This window comes from Bos grunniens, chromosome 25, assembly GCF_055505025.1.
Source record: "Bos grunniens cultivar Pamir isolate PY7600 chromosome 25, Bosgru_T2T1.0, whole genome shotgun sequence".
NCBI classification, from domain to species: Eukaryota; Metazoa; Chordata; class Mammalia; order Artiodactyla; family Bovidae; genus Bos; species Bos grunniens.
This window is the reverse complement of record NC_141189.1, coordinates 5,860,099-5,875,889: the sequence shown is the minus strand read 5'-3', so window position 1 is coordinate 5,875,889 and position 15,791 is coordinate 5,860,099. Positions and strand designations below refer to the sequence as shown.

General features: G+C 44.7%; 1 protein-coding gene across 2 annotated transcripts; it reads left to right on the top strand.

Moving 5' to 3' along the window:
- Positions 1-2,035: 2,035 nt before the first annotated feature.
- Positions 2,036-15,099, top strand: ZNF394 (zinc finger protein 394). 2 transcript variants are annotated; one of them, XM_086374022.1, is made up of 3 exons: positions 2,036-2,707; positions 9,848-9,974; positions 13,703-15,099. In XM_086374022.1, the coding sequence occupies exons 1-3, from the start codon at positions 2,297-2,299 to the stop codon at positions 15,091-15,093; spliced, it is 1,929 nt and encodes a 642-aa protein (XP_086230148.1). In that variant the 5' UTR covers positions 2,036-2,296; the 3' UTR covers positions 15,094-15,099. The 2 variants fall into 2 exon arrangements, with proteins under 2 accessions (XP_086230148.1, XP_086230150.1); XM_086374024.1 differs by lacking the exon at positions 9,848-9,974.
- The last annotated feature ends 692 nt before the right edge of the window (positions 15,100-15,791 follow it).

Here is a 15,791-nt window from a genome sequence, read left to right as displayed (position 1 = left end):
TAGCTCACACACTGGTGTAGTATATGTGCTTTATATAAGATATTTGACAAGCTCTCAAGATGTTTGATTATATTTACATGGACTGAGCGACTAACACTTTCACGTTCAACATAAAAAATAATCCTGAAAAATCTGCCTTTGCCTGTTTCATGTCCTATTAATGTCCAATCAAAACAGATCACAACAGACTAGTACAGCCACTACAACTGCTAAAACCTAAAGTAGGAATTGACTACCTGTGCTTTTGCACAGGAAATAATTTGGAAATAATTTTTAAAGTTTATATTTTAAGCTTTAATCCATATAAATATGTTGTATGAAATCTTGACCCTGCTTAGGAATTTGCATTCATAAATCAGGACATTAATTGTACTTAAACAAATGCTTTTTAAATGAAAGTACCCTTAATGTAACTTACATAGGGTTTCCCTGGTGGCTCAGTGGTAAAGAACTCACCTGCCAGGCAGCAGATGCCAGTTCGATCTGTGGGTTGGGAAGATCCCCTGGAGAAGGAAATAGCAACCCACTCCAGTATTCTTGCCTGGGAAATCCCACAGAGGAGCCTGGCAGACTACAGTCCTTGGGATCACAAAGAGTCAGACACAGCTGAGCACGAAACACACACACATGTAGCTTAGATAATTCTTCACTTCTTAAATAATGCAGATGATTTAATATAAATGTTAAACTAAAGTATGCGTGTGCTAAGTTGCTTTAGTTGTGTCCAACTATTGCCCATATATTTAACCCAGTTTTAAATTAAAATATGTCTTCAGTCCACATGGACTTTTTAAACTTAATCTCTTCTGTGAAGCCTTTTACTGTACACTCCCCATCAGGCATGGTTGTTTATTTCCATCTCTGCTTATACAAATAGATGCTGCATACACCTCAAAGTATTGCATTTACCACACTGTCCTGTAATTTAAGTGTCTGTCTCCATTAGGAGACTGTGAGCAACTTGAGGACAGGGAATATATCTTCCCAGTTTTGCATCTATAGTGTCAACCGTGATGCCTTAGCATGTAGAAGACACTCTACAAACCTTTCTTGCCTAAGTGTAACCGATGGATCAATGACCACTTTATTGTACAACTGGAACTTTTAACTTTCCCTGAAACCAAATTTATACAACTTTCTTCACAGATAATTTGTTAAGAATGACATTCTTTCTTTTGGTTATTCTCAAATAAAAGTGATGTTTATTAAACGTAGAAACAATTGAATGGTACATATTTTTATCACATATACAATTTTTCATATACAGTTATTGTTTTAAATTTATTTTACTATCATATAAAACATACTTTTAAAACATAAGACATATAATTTGACAAATATATTCTCCAGCTTAGTATAAATGTTTAACATGGTAATGAGCCAACTTTGAGAAGAAAGTTGCTACAAAGCTAAGGCATGTGATTGCTTTTGAATGATTTTTTTTTTGCAAAATTTTTATTATGTATTTCATACAAAGGAATGCAAGTGAAAAACAGGTTTGATATTTTTCTTTTCTTTTTTTTTCCTCTTTGAAACAATAAGATTCCTTCTCATACTTAATCTAAGGATGAAAGATTGTCAAGAATTCAAAAGGAATGACATTTATTTTTAAAGGAGGAATATCCTTTAGTTCTGCAACCTTAAGGACTGTAAGCTCCACACTACAAGGTGAACGTGAAAGTCGCTCAGTCGTGTCCGACTCTTCGTGTCCTCCTCTTTGCGATCCCATGGACTGTAGTCGGCCAGGCTCCTCTGTCCATGGAATTCTCCAGGCCGGAATACTGGACTGCGTAGCCGTTCCCTTCTCCAGGGGATCTTCCCAACCCAGGGACTGAACCCATGTCTCCCGCATTGCAGGCGGTTTCTTTACCGTGTGAGCCACCAAGAGTACCTCTGGAAAAGGTTAAAGATAACAAACCACAGAGATGCACGTCACTCTTCCCAGGAGCCTAGAGAGGCCCCGGAAATGCCCCGAGGGGTGGGCACCGCAGGGAGCCGGTGACGCACTTCCGACTCGGGCTGTTCGTAATTTTTTGTCGCGGGATTTGACAGCTTCAGGTAGGGTGTCGCAAAGAGTCGGACACGACTGAGCGACTGAACTGAACTGAGGTAGGGTAGCGGTTTCTGGGTAGGAGGAGTCTGGGAGGGGCCCGGGGAGGTGGGATCTCGTTTAAGACCCGACAGTCGGCAGCCGCTTCTCTGGGGAGATCCGATGTGTTCTGCGGCTTCTTGCTGGGTTTACTGTCACCTCAGCTGAAGGTGGAACTCCGGGAAAGTGCGCACGAGCGAGAGAAGGATGAGTTGGAGCTGGACCGCAAGTCAAAGCACGATCGCCCCTCCGGCCCTAGGTGATGGACTTTGGACAGTGAAAGTGGAGGAAGACTCCTTCGAAAGTGGGGAGTCCGACCGGCCCTGGGACTGTCCGGATCCCGAAACTTTCCGATGTCATTTTAGGCAGTTCCGTTATCAGGAGGTGGCTGGACCGGAAGAGGCGCTGAGCCGGCTCAGGGAACTTTGTTGTCGATGGCTGAGGCCAGAGGTGCACTCGAAAGAGCAGATCCTGGAGCTGCTGGTGCTGGAGCAGTTCCTGACAATCCTGCCCCAGGAGATCCAAGCCTGGGTGCGGAAGCACTGCCCGCAGAGCGGGGAGGAGGCGGCCGCCGTGGTGCGGTCTCTTCAGAGGCAGCCTGCTGGGACCTCAGGCCAGGTGAGGAGTGGAAGTGTTCTGGGAGTGGGGATGGAGGTGTGAGGGATGCTATGAGTTTCAAAAGTTCTTTACTTCCTTATTACATTTTGCGTGAACTTTAGTATGTGCATGAAACATTCTTTCCTTTGTAGGAAGCGGTAACAAATCCGTCTAGGAAGAGGTCCTTGAGTTGTAGACCTTTCCGCACAAAACTGGCACAGAAGTATTGTTTATTCAGTGTAAGACACCCTCGTGTCTAACTAGATTGTTTGGGAAAGAAAGATGTCAAGGTGGAAAGTGTCCTTAAACGATGTATAAGAACAGCAGTTCCCCACCACTTTGAATGTGAGCATCCTTTTACTTTTTAACGGCTTGGATGACTACCTCCCTCCTCCCTCAATTGATAATGATACTGCAGAGAAGGAAGAGAGGCTGGAAATGGAGTTAATAATTGATCCTGCCTACATGATGAAGCCTCCATAAAACCACAAGAGTATGGGGTTGAGAGAGCTTCCCAGTTGGTATGCGCATCTACTTAAGTGGGAGGGTAACACAACCCTTCCCCCATCCCACCTCCAAGGGGAGAGAAGCTCCTGAGCTTAGGACCCCCCCTCCAGACCTTGCCCAATGCATCTCTTCCATCTGACTGTTGCTGTGCTTCTGACATAGACATGAGAAGGGGGTAGAAAGAGTTAGCAATGGAGTTATATACTCTCCAATGAATCCAAAGAATGTCTGGAGGTTGTAAAGACCTCACCAGACCTACTCCCATAATTAACATTTTAAGGTAACAGAATTAGTCAGAAGGTTTAATCCAGAGACTGTCCTCAGGCAGGATACATCATTATTATATAGTCCTTGTAAAGACCAGACCTACTCCCATAATTTGCATTTTAAAATAACAGGATTAGCCAGGAGATTTAATCCAGAGACTGTCTTCAGGCAGGATACATTATTGTTATATAATCTTAAGGAATGTAGAGAAAAAAAAGTTTGTCCTTTCTTCCTCCTTGAGAATTCCAGACCCCTCTCTCCTTTCGGACACCTAGACTTCTTATCAACCTGCCTAGGAAATGACTCTCATTCCCCTCTTTTCTTTTAGGAGAATTATGTTGCCAAGGGAAAGGGGCATCGTTTTTGTTCCATAACTACTTCCTGCTGTTTAGGGGTGTGGTCCCTAAATAGTTGAGGCAACATATTCTTCTAACCCTCGTATTGAGGGTCTCTGATCCAGGGGCCCCAAGTAATAGTTGGAGGAGGCAGTGGCACTCATAGGAGCTTGGACAACCATTTGTAACTTAAAAGCTTTTAGATGGTTAGAAAACTCCATTATACAGTTACAGATGTAAGGCAAAATAGTCATTAAACCAAGTTAAAATCAAAATGAAAAGTCACATTATGTCCATAGTTAAATCAGTCCATGTTAAGGTTGTTAGATGTCATCAGTTTAAGAAGAGGCATCACGTGCGATTGTTGAAGGTATTTGCAGACTTTGAGAAAGTCTTTTCCTTGAAGTGGAGATGTCCACCCTGGGAATCCTTCCACTGATGAAGAGGGGAGTGCTCCACAGACCCAGCAGTTAGACTGTGAAATGCTGCATAGGAGTGAGCCCAGGACAGGAAGGCATTGTCTTGAGGGTCAAATGGCAGACTCAGGATTTTTGGAGTCAGCAGAAGTAGGCTCACATAGATTATCAGGCCCAGCCTTCCCAGAGGGACTTGTGGGATTGGCCCCCAGATTCCAATGTTTTTATGAGGACCTCGGTTCCTGGCTCAAATAGAGGCTTGCTTGACTCAGAGACTGGGTCAGGAGTCCTCTCCTGGAGTTCTGTTAATGCCTGTTGAAAAGCTGAGAGCTGAGTTACATAACTAGTTAATTCCAAGGCTTAAGGGTCTATAACAATGTCTGATATTTAAGAAGCCTACTGTCATCCAAATATTAACCTTAAAATTTAAGATTCCATTCACAACATGAGAAGTCAGTACAGTAAGGTTTCACCCACTAATTATTTTTAAAGCTTCTGCTGCCGCAATTACTCTTAGGCAGTGGGGCCACCCACGTGAAATTACATCTAATTCTCTGCTTAGATAAGCAATAGGTTGCTGGTGAGGCCCTTGGGGTTGTGTCAAAACTCCCAAGGCCATACCTTTTCTTTCAGTGACAAACAAATTAAATTCTGACCCTGTGGCCAGGCTCAGAGTGGGAGCTTGCAGGAGAGCAGTCTGAAGAACCTTAAAAGCCTTTTGAGTAACTGGAGACCAAACCAGTTTGTTGGTTCGGGCCTGCTGAGTTGCAGCTATCAGATCAGATCAGATCAGATCAGTCGCTCAGTCCTGTCCGACTCTTTGCGACCCCATGAATCACAGCACGCCAGGCCTCCCTGTCCATCACCAACTCCCGGAGTTCACCCAGACTCACGTCCATCGAGTCAGTGATGCCATCCAGCCATCTCATCCTCTGTCGTCCCCTTCTCCTCCTGCCCCCAATCCCTCCCAGCATCAGAGTCTTTTCCAATGAGTCAACTCTTTGCGTCAGGTGGCCAAAGTACTGGAGTTTCAGCTTTAGCATCATTCCTTCCAAAGAAATCCCAGGGCTGATCTTCAGAATGGACTGGTTGGATCTCCTTGCAGTCCAAGGGACACTCAAGAGTCTTCTCCAACACCACAGTTCAAAAGCATCAATTCTTCGGCGCTCAGCCTTCTTCACAGTCCAACTCTCACATCCATACATGACCACAGGAAAAACCATGGCCTTGACTAGACGGACCTTTGTTGGCAAAGTAATGTCTCTGTTTCTCAATATGCTATCTAGGTTGGTCATAACTTTCCTTCCAAGGAGTAAGCGTCTTTTAACTTCGTGGCTGCAGTCACCATCTGTAGTGATTTTGGAGCCCAGAAAAATAAAGTCTGACACTGTGTCCACTGTTTCCCCATCTATTTCCCATGAAGTGATGGGACCAGATGCCATGATCTTCGTTTTCTGAATGTTGAGCTTTAAGCCAACTTTTTCACTCTCCACTTTCACTTTCATCAAGAGGCTTTTGAGTTCCTCTTCACTTTCTGCCATAAGGGTGGTGTCATCTGCATATCTGAGGTTATTGATATTTCTCCCGGCAATCTTGATTCCAGCTTGTGTTTCTTCCAGTCCAGCGTTTCTCATGATGTACTCTGCATAGAAGTTAAATAAGCAGGGTGACAATATACAGCCTTGACATACTCCTTTCCCGATTTGGAACCAGTCTGTTGTTCCATGTCCAGTTCTAACTGTTGCTTCCTGACCTGCATACACATTTCTCAAGAGGCAGGTCAGGTGGTCTGGTATTCCCATCTCTTTCAGAATTGTCCACAGTTTATTGTGATCCACACAGTCAAAGGCTTTGGCATAGTCAATAAAGCAGAAATAGATGTTTTTCTGGAACTCTCTTGCTTTTTCCATGATCCAGCGGATGTTGGCAATTTGATCTCTGGTTCCTCTGCCTTTTCTAAAACCAGCTTGAACATCAGGAAGTTCACGGTTCACGTATTGCTGAAGCCTGGCTTGGAGAATTTTGAGCATTACTTTACTAGCGTGTGAGATGAGTGCAATTGTGCGGTAGTTTGAGCATTCTTTGGCATTGCCTTTCTTTGGGATTGGAATGAAAACTGACCTTTTCCAGTCCTGTGGCCACTGCTGAGTTTTCCAAATTTGCTGGCATATTGACTGCAGCACTTTCACAGCATCATCTTTCAGGATTTGGAATAGCTCAACTGGAATTCCATCACCTCCAGTAGCTTTGTTCGTAGTGATGCTTTCTAAGGCCCGCTTGGCTTCACATTCCAGGATGTCTGGCTCTATAAAGGCTGGGCAAGTTCCCCCGTAACCCGGAATCCAATTACAGTAGCCTGTGATTTCCAAAATTCCTCTCACTTGTTGTAAAGTCATAGGTAGGGGATGATTTAGTATAGGTGTAAGTCTCATAGGTTTAAGCCTATGGCCCTAGTTCCTTCTGATATGATTAGGCCCAGATATCTAACAGATTGTTGACAAAGCTGAACCTTTTCTCTTGATGCCTTGTAACTGCAGCCTGCCAAAAAGTTTAAGAAATCTTCTGAGGCTCATGAACAAGCTTCCTCTGTCTCAGCACAGAGCAAAATACCATCTACATATTGTTACATCACTGCTTCGGAGCTATTAAAAGTTTTGTAAATCCCATGACAAACTTTGTCCAAATAAGTGAGGACTGTCACGAAATCCCTGGGGCAAAACTGTCCAGGTTAACTGAGAAGCTGACTGCGTAGGGTCTTCTAAGGCAAAGAGAAATTGACTTTCCTCCGCCAAAGGCACTGAATAGAAGACATCTTTCAAATCAATTACTGAGAAATATTTGGCTCATTCAGGAATTTCAGACAATAGAGTACAAGGATTAGGCACCAAGGGGTGTAAAGGAACTACAGCCTCATTTATTATTTGTAAATCTTGAACTAGTCTGCATTTACCATTTGATTTCTTTATACCCAAAATAGGAGTGTTGCATGGACTGTTACATGGAATCAATAGCCCTTGCTCCTTTAAATTCTCGATGATGGGTTTTAACCCTTCCTTAACCTCAGGTTTCATTGGATACTGCTTCTTATGTGGAAATAAGTGCGGGTTTTTGAGCTTGACAACTACAGGAATAGCATTTTGTGCTCGACCCACAGATTTTCCATCAGCCCATACTCTAGGATTTATATTTTGTTCAATTAAAGGGAGAGAAAGGGAGGGCTCCATATTCGTGAAAACAGAGGCATGGACCTTGCTCAGTATATCCCTCCCCAAAGGGGGTGAGGGAGACTCTGGCACGATCAGAAACACGTGTGAAAATAGCAAAGAATCCCAGTCACAACTGACAGAAACACTGAAGTAATACCTTTTGGCTCATCCAGACAGTCCCGTTACGGAAGCAGATCGGGAAGAAAGTGGGCCACGGGCTTCAGTAAGCAGGGAGTAAGTTGCCCAGTATCTAAAAGTAAATCGACAGATTGCCCCCCCACACAGTTATTGATACCCAGGGTTCCTCAGGTGTAATTAGGACGGGAGCTTGTGTGGGGACCCCCGGGCACCTTTAGTCCTGATTGTCTTGAGAATCTGACCCCTGAAACCTACGCCTCTGGGGGCAGTCTCTCCTCCAGTGTGGTCCCTTGCAGACCGGACATGGAGCCAGGGGCAGCTTAGATGCCTGAGGGCAATCCCGCTTGATGTGCCCCTCCTTTCCACAGTAATAGCAAGCCCATCCCTTTTCACCTGGGCCCCTCTGGGCATTTTTCTCAGGCTGTTTAAGAACAGTTCTCATAGCTATTGTGAGGGCTTCTTTGTCCTTTTCTACCTTTGTTTCTTTTCCTCATATTCCCTACCATAATAGACTGAGCCAGTTGTAACAGATTATCTAAAGACTGATTTGGCCCATACGCCCATTTTAATAGCTTACAGCGGACATCTGGAGCCAACTGAGTGAGAAATCTATCCTTTAAGATCACTTTTCCCTCTTCACTTTTGGGATCAGTCTCAGTGAATCTGCGAAGGGCTTCTCTCAGTCTATCTAGGAATTTACCAGGAGCTTCCTTCTCCTGTTCTGTGTTTGCCGATTTGCCATAGTTTAAAGGCTTAGCACGTGCCTGCCTGAGTCCTTCAAGAATACATCTGACAAAATGACTCTGACCCCATCTTCCTTTAGCTGTGTTGTAGTCCCAGTCTGGTTCTGTAGTTGGGACCACCTGATTCCCAGTGGGGAGGACCGCTATCTTGTCCTCCCTCTTCCCTACTGATTCATTACCAAGCTATTCATCTCCATAAGCAACCGCTTTTCCCAAAACTCAACTCTTTGAGTCAGGAGTCAGCATTTGTCCCAAGATATACACCTTTCCAAGTAAGGTCATAAACAAGAGTAACACCTTTAAAAGCTCTAGTATATTTTTCTGGGTCGTCTAAATAGTCTCCCAGATCCTCCTTGATTCTTTGCATTTCTTGATAAGAAAGGCTTATTAATATTAACTCTTGTAGACTGATTATTTCTCCTGGTGGGTGCTTCATGAAGAGGCAACAGCTTGTGTGGCTGTTCCTCAGTCTCTCTGGCTGCTCTGTGCATATGATCCCAGGAATAGATTGGAGAAACCTGCTTTTCTTTATCTCTTTGTCTCCTGTCCTCCTTCTCATCTAGCAAACTAGGAGGACTGGAGGGAGCTGAAGGAGTCACACCCAAATTTATACCCTTAGGACATAAGTCTGGCATATTTCGCAGAGAGAAAAAGGGCAATACGTAGGCTACTTCTACCCATTTCCCTTGTTTTCTACAGAACCAGTCTAATTGTAAAACAGAATTATATATACTTAAGAGAACCTCCAATGGATACCGTGGCCATGCAGTATCACATAGGAAGACCACGTGTGTCTTCTTTAAGCCCTGGGGATCAAAACTATCCCAGTTTTTCAGGATACAGTTCACAGGATGAGGCTAGAATTGTTAGCTCCCATCTTGTCCTGAAGAATCCTGGACAAGCCCCCAAGATGAAAGGTTGTTGCTGAATCACGCAAAGACGCCAGGATTCTTGGCCTCTGGAGAAGAATTCTATCCATTCAATCCGGGGCCATAGACAAGACTTGATCGCTCAGAGCTTTTGTGTAATAAAGTTTTATTAAAGTATAAAGGAGATAGAGAAAGCTTCTGACATAGACATGAGAAGGGGGTAGAAAGAATACCCCCTTGCTAGCCTTAGCAATGGAGTTAAATACTCTCCAATGAATCCAAAGAATGTCTGGAGGTTGTAAAGACCCACCAGACCTACTCCCATAATTAACATTTTAAGGTAACAGAATTAGTCAGAAGGTTTAATCCAGAGACTGTCCTCAGGCAGGATACATTATTATTATATAGTCCTTGTAAAGACCAGACCTACTCCCATAATTTACATTTTAAAATAACAGGATTAGCCAGGAGGTTTAATCCAGAGACTGTCCTCAGGCAGGATACATTATTGTTATATAATCTTAAGGAATGTAGAGAAAAAAAAGTTTGTCCTTTCTTCCTCCTTGAGAATCCCAGACCCCTCTCTCCTTTCAGATGCCTAGACTTCTTATCAACCTGCCTAGGAAATGACTCTCTCACTGGGATGGCAGGTGCTGAGGGGAGGTCTCATATTGTTACAGGGGTTGGTGACAGTCCGGGATGTGGCCGTGTCTCTAACCTGGGAGGAGTGGGAGCGTCTGTACCCAGCACAGAAGCACTTCTTCAGGGAGAGTGCACCAAAGGATCATGGAAACGCAGTCTCACCAAGTAAGTGCTGGGCCTCTGCCTGTCTCCAGCTGGGTGTGACTGGTGGAGGGTTTGCTTCAGAAAATCCCTGAGCCAGGCTGCCATTCACAGAGATTGAGAGCCTTCAAGCCCCTTTTGTGACTGAGGCAAGACTTTCTGTTCTATATTGTTAGGTGATAGACTCAGCTTTTTATTTTGCTGCATATTACAGCCATAGCACCAGGTGAAGCTCTGTGTACCCCCTCGAAATCTATCCCCTCACTCCTTCTCCAGAAGTGATCAATATCCTGACTTACCATTTCTATGCCTGTTTTATATTCTTTCTACATATACATGTAGCCACATATACACTTGTGTATCAGTTCAGTTCAGTCATTTAGTTGTGTCCGACACTTTGCGACCCCATGAATCACAGCACACCAGGCCTCCCTGTCCATCACCAACTCCCGGAGTTCACCCAGACTCACGTCCATCGAGTCAGTGATGCCATCCAGCCATCTCATCCTCTGTCGTCCCCTTCTCCTCCTGCCCCCAATCCCTCCCAGCATCAGAGTCTTTTCCAATGAGTCAACTCTTCGCATCAGGTGGCCAAAGTACTAGAGTTTTTCAGCTTTAGCATCATTCCTTCCAAAGAAATCCCAGGGCTGATCTCCTTCAGAATGGACTGGTTGGATCTCCTTGCAGTCCAAGGAACTCTCAAGAGTCTTCTCCAACACCACAGTTCAAAAGCATCAATTCTTCGGCGCTCAGCCTTCTTCACAGTCCAACTCTCACATCCATACATGACCACAGGAAAAACCATGGCCTTGACTAGAGGGACCTTTGTTGGCAAAGTAATGTCTCTGCTTTTGAATATGCTATCTAGGTTGGTCATAACTTTCCTTCCAAGGAGGAAGCGTCTTTTAATTTCATGGCTGTAGTCACCATCTGCAATGATTTTGGAGCCCAAAAAAATAAAGTCTGACACTGTTGCCCCATCTATTTCCCATGAAGTGATGGGACCGGATACCATGATCTTCGTTTTCTGAATGTTGAGCTTTAAGCCAACTTTTTCACTCTCCACTTTCACTTTCATCAAGAGGCTTTTGAGTTCCTCTTCACTTTCTGCCATAAGGGTGGTGTCATCTACATATCTGAGGTTATTGATGTTTCTCCCGGCAATCTTGATTCCAGCTTGTGTTTCTTCCAGTCCAGCGTTTCTCATGATGTACTCTGCATAGAAGTTAAATAAGCAGGGTGACAATATACAGCCTTGACATACTCCTTTCCCGATTTGGAACCAGTCTGTTGTTCCATGTCCAGTTCTAACTGTTGCTTCCTGACCTGCATACACATTTCTCAAGAGGCAGGTCAGGTGGTCTGGTATTCCCATCTCTTTCAGAATTGTCCACAGTTTATTGTGATCCACACAGTCAAAGGCTTTGGCATAGTCAATAAAGCAGAAATAGATGTTTTTCTGGAACTCTCTTGCTTTTTCCATGATCCAGCGGATGTTGGCAATTTGATCTCTGGTTCCTCTGCCTTTTCTAAAACCAGCTTGAACATCAGGAAGTTCACGGTTCACGTATTGCTGAAGCCTGGCTTGGAGAATTTTGAGCATTACTTTACTAGCGTGTGAGATGAGTGCAATTGTGCGGTAGTTTGAGCATTCTTTGGCATTGCCTTTCTTTGGGATTGGAACGAAAACTGACCTTTTCCAGTCCTGTGGCCACTGCTGAGTTTTCCAAATTTGCTGGCATATTGAGTGCAGTACTTTCACAGCATCATCTTTCAGGATTTGGAATAGCTCAACTGGAATTCCATCACCTCCACTAGCTTTGTTCGTAGTGATGCTTTCTAAAGCCCACTTGACTTCACATTCCAGGATGTCTGGCTCTAGGTGAGTGATCACACCATCGTGATTATCTGGGTCGTGAAGATCTTTTTTGTACAGTTCTTCTGTGTATTCTTGCCATCTCTTCTTAATAGCTTCTGCTTCTGTTAGGTCCATACCATTTCTGTCCTTTATTGAGCTCATCTTTGCACAAAATGTTCCCTTGGTATCTCTAATTTTCTTGAAGAGATCTCTAGTCGTTCCCATTCTGTTGTTTTCCTCTATTTCTTTGCATTGATCGCTGAAGAAGGCTTTCTTATCTCTTCTTGCTATTCTTTGGAACTCTGCATTCAGATGCTTATATCTTTCCTTTGCTCCTTTGCTTTTCACTTCTTTTCTTTTCACAGCTATTTGTAAGGCCTCCCCAGACAGCCATTTTGCTTTTTTGCATTTCTTTTCCATGGGTATGGTCTTGATCCCTGTCTCCTGTACAGTGTCACCAACCTCATTCCATAGTTCATCAGGTACTCTATATATCAGATCTAGGCCCTTAAATCTATTTCTCACTTCCACTCTATAATCATAAGAGATGAACAGTACGAAAAGGCAAAACGATAGGATACTGAAAGAGGAACTCCCCAGGTCAGTAGGTGCCCAATATGCTACTGGAGATCAGTGGACAAATACCTCCAGAAAGAATGAAGGAATGGAGCCAAAGGAAACACAATACCCAGCTGTGGATGTGACTGGTGATAGAAGCAAGGTCCGATGCTGTAAAGAGCAATATTGCATAGGAACCTGGAATGTCAGGTCCATGAATCAAGGCAAATTGGAAATGGTCAAACAAGAGATGGCAAGAGTGAATGTCGACATTCTAGGATTCAGCAAACTGAAATGGACTAGAATGGGTGAATTTAACTCAGATGACCATTATATCTACTACTGCGGGCAGGAATCCCTCAGAAGAAATGGAGTAGCCATCATGATCAACAAAAGAGTCCTAAATGCAGTACTTGGATGCAATCTCAAAAACGACAGAATGATCTCTGTTCGTTTCCAAGGCAAACCATTCAATATCACTCTGTGTATGCATATATATAAATGTATGTAAACATATATAGTATTTTGACATGTTTTTATGGTATATATACGTTGTATTCAGAGAAGGCAATGGCAACCCACTCTAGTACTCTTGCCTGGAAAATCCCATGAACAGAGGAGCCTGGTAGGCTGCAGTCCACGGGGTCCCAAAGAGTCAGACACGACTGAGCGACTTCAGTTTCACTTTTCCCTTTCATGCATTGGAGAAGGAAATGGCAACTCACTCCAGTGTTCTTGCCTGGAGAACCCCAGGGACAGGGGAGCCTGGTGGGCTGCCGTCTGTGGGGTCGCACAGAGTTGGACACGACTGAAGGGACTTAGCAGCAGCCTCAGCATACGTTGTATTACTGTATGGTTCTTTTGCACCTTGCCTTTTTTCTCCACATTTTTGGGATTTTTATCCATGTTGATAGGTGTAGCTCTAGTTTATTCATTTTAACATCTCTATATATTTCATCCTAATATTCACTTATCCATTCTGTCAACAGATGTTAAGGCTTCTAGTTTTTCACTATTACACAGAGTATTACGCCAATCGTTCTTGTCTGTTTCTCCCTGTGTTCTTATGAAGTGGGGTTAGGGGAAGAGAGATGGGTTGGTGGGTGTAGACACAAGTATAAAAGGAAAGAAACAAGATTTGTACAGGTAAGCACATTTGACAGGTTAATTAAAATAATTTAACTTCAGGAGTGGTTTCATAGAGAACATGAAAAGGGCTTTGGGGGCGTTGTTTCTCTGCTAGCAGTTTCTTTCTTTCTTTTTTTTTTTGCTAGCAGTTTCTTAATCACTCCTGCCAGGGGATGAAATGTCAGCAACTCGTATTTTAATATTTCAGGTTCGGAAACCAGAATTGTGAACAAAGAATTGATTCCAAAGCAAGAAATTCTAGAAGTGGAGCTTCAAGGGCAGCTACAAGGATTTCAGGAGAAGGCTCCCCTATCTTCTGAGTGTGGTGATGCCCAGGACAGGAGAGAGAAGTCCTTGGGAGACCCCTCATCGCTGAAACGTGAAAATTCTCCTGAAGATCAGGGAGTCACCCACATCTCAGATCTCAGGAATGGTCCCAGCGAAGAAGGAGACGTCAAAAACAAAGAATTCAGGACCAGTGCTGAGAGTTCAGACTTTGTTCCTGGTCAGTACGTCCCAACAGCAGGGAGACCCGCCACTGGGGATGAATATGGGAACAACTGCCAACACAGGTTAGACATGGTGAAACCTCATGAATCTCTCAACAGTGAGGAAAATCGCCATCATTCGGGCCTATTTGAGACTCAGAGGTGGTTCCATGAAGAAAGACCTTATACATGTGACACCTGTGAGAAGAGCTTCAAACAGCGTTCCGACCTCCTTAAACACCATCGAATCCACACTGGGGAGAGGCCCTATGGGTGTTCTGTGTGTGGGAGGCGCTTCAGTCAGAGTGCGACCCTCATTAAACACCAGAGGACACACACCGGTGAGAAGCCCTACACGTGTCCCAAGTGTGGGGACAGCTTCCGACAGAGCTCAAATCTCAGTCGACATCAGAGAACCCACCTGGGGGAGAAGCACTATACCTGTAACAACTTCAGGGAAACCTGCCACACCTCCAGCCATTTTAGTCACCAGAGGACACACAATGAGGAGCGACCCTACTTGTGTGAGGAGTGCGACAAGAGCTTCAAACGCTGCTCCGACCTCTCCAAACACCAGAGGATCCACACCGGCGAGAAGCCCTACGGGTGTCCTGTGTGTGGGAGGCGCTTCAGTCAGAGCGCGACCCTCATTAAACACCAGAGGACACACACCGGAGAGAAGCCCTACACGTGTCCCAAGTGTGGGGACAGCTTCCGACAGAGCTCACACCTCAGCCGGCATCAGAGAACCCACCTAGGGGAGAAGCACTACACGTGTAAGGAGTGCGGGGAGAACTGCCGCACCTCCAGTCGTTTTAGACACCAGAGGACACACAAGGCGGAGCGACCCCACACGTGTGAGGAGTGCAACAAGAGCTTCAAACGCTCTTCCGACCTCTCCAAACACCAGAGGATCCACACCGGTGAGAAGCCCTACGGGTGTTCTGTGTGCGGGAAGCACTTCAGTCAGAGCGCGACCCTCATTAAACACCGGAGAACTCACACCGGAGAGAAACCTTACAGATGTCTCGACTGTGGGGGCAGCTTCAGACAGAGCTCACACCTCGTCCGACACCAAAGAATCCACAGAAATAAAGTCCCATCATTTTGACCTGCTTCTGCATGAGTCGTTTTATTCCATTCTCTCTTTCCCTCCTTCTCTTTCTCTTTCCAGAAACTATATTCTTTGGAGTATTTCAGTAATCATGGATTGTATTGCCTTTTGCCATCACACCCAAGATAGACTGAGTTCAATTAGTCTCGGGATACCCTTTGAGAGCCTGTTGCCCTGAAGGAGGAGGGTCTGAGTCGGGAGCACCCCCCTCTCCCCAGAACATACTTTCCGCAAGAGCAAAGATGACCCATCAGAGTTGTGCCCTTGTCACTCTTCAGGGACCTCCACTTTTGGACCAAACCTTTTTTTTTTCCTTTGAACTTTTTATCTTGTATTGGGGGATAGCTGGTTAACAATGTTGGGATAGTTTCAGAGGAACACTGAAGGGACTCAGCCATGCGTATACATGTACCCATTCTCCCCCGAACTCCCCTCCCATCCAGGCTGCCACATACCATTGAACAGAGAGAGTTCCATGTGCTACAATAGGTCCTTGTTGGTTATTCATTTTAAATATAGCAGTGTGTATGTTGCAGGAAGGGGGACCCCTTCCAGGGCCCGAAACTGGGCTCTTGTCTAACACTCGAAAATGAATTGTCCAAGGAGACACATGTGCTGACAAAGCAAGAGATTTTATTGGGAAAGGACATCCGGGTGGGGAGCAGTAGGGTAAGGGTGGCTGGCAGTCTAGGGTT

Excerpts from the sequence above, each read along its gene's own strand:
- ZNF394 (XM_086374022.1), top strand. The coding sequence starts at position 2,297 with ATGAGTTGGAGCTGGACCGCAAGTCAAAGCACGATCGCCCCTCCGGCC. Across the intron at positions 2,708-9,847 it reads CTGCTGGGACCTCAGGCCAG|GGGTTGGTGACAGTCCGGGA; the intron begins GTGAGGAGTGGA and ends ATATTGTTACAG. Across the intron at positions 9,975-13,702 it reads TGGAAACGCAGTCTCACCAA|GTTCGGAAACCAGAATTGTG; the intron begins GTAAGTGCTGGG and ends TTAATATTTCAG.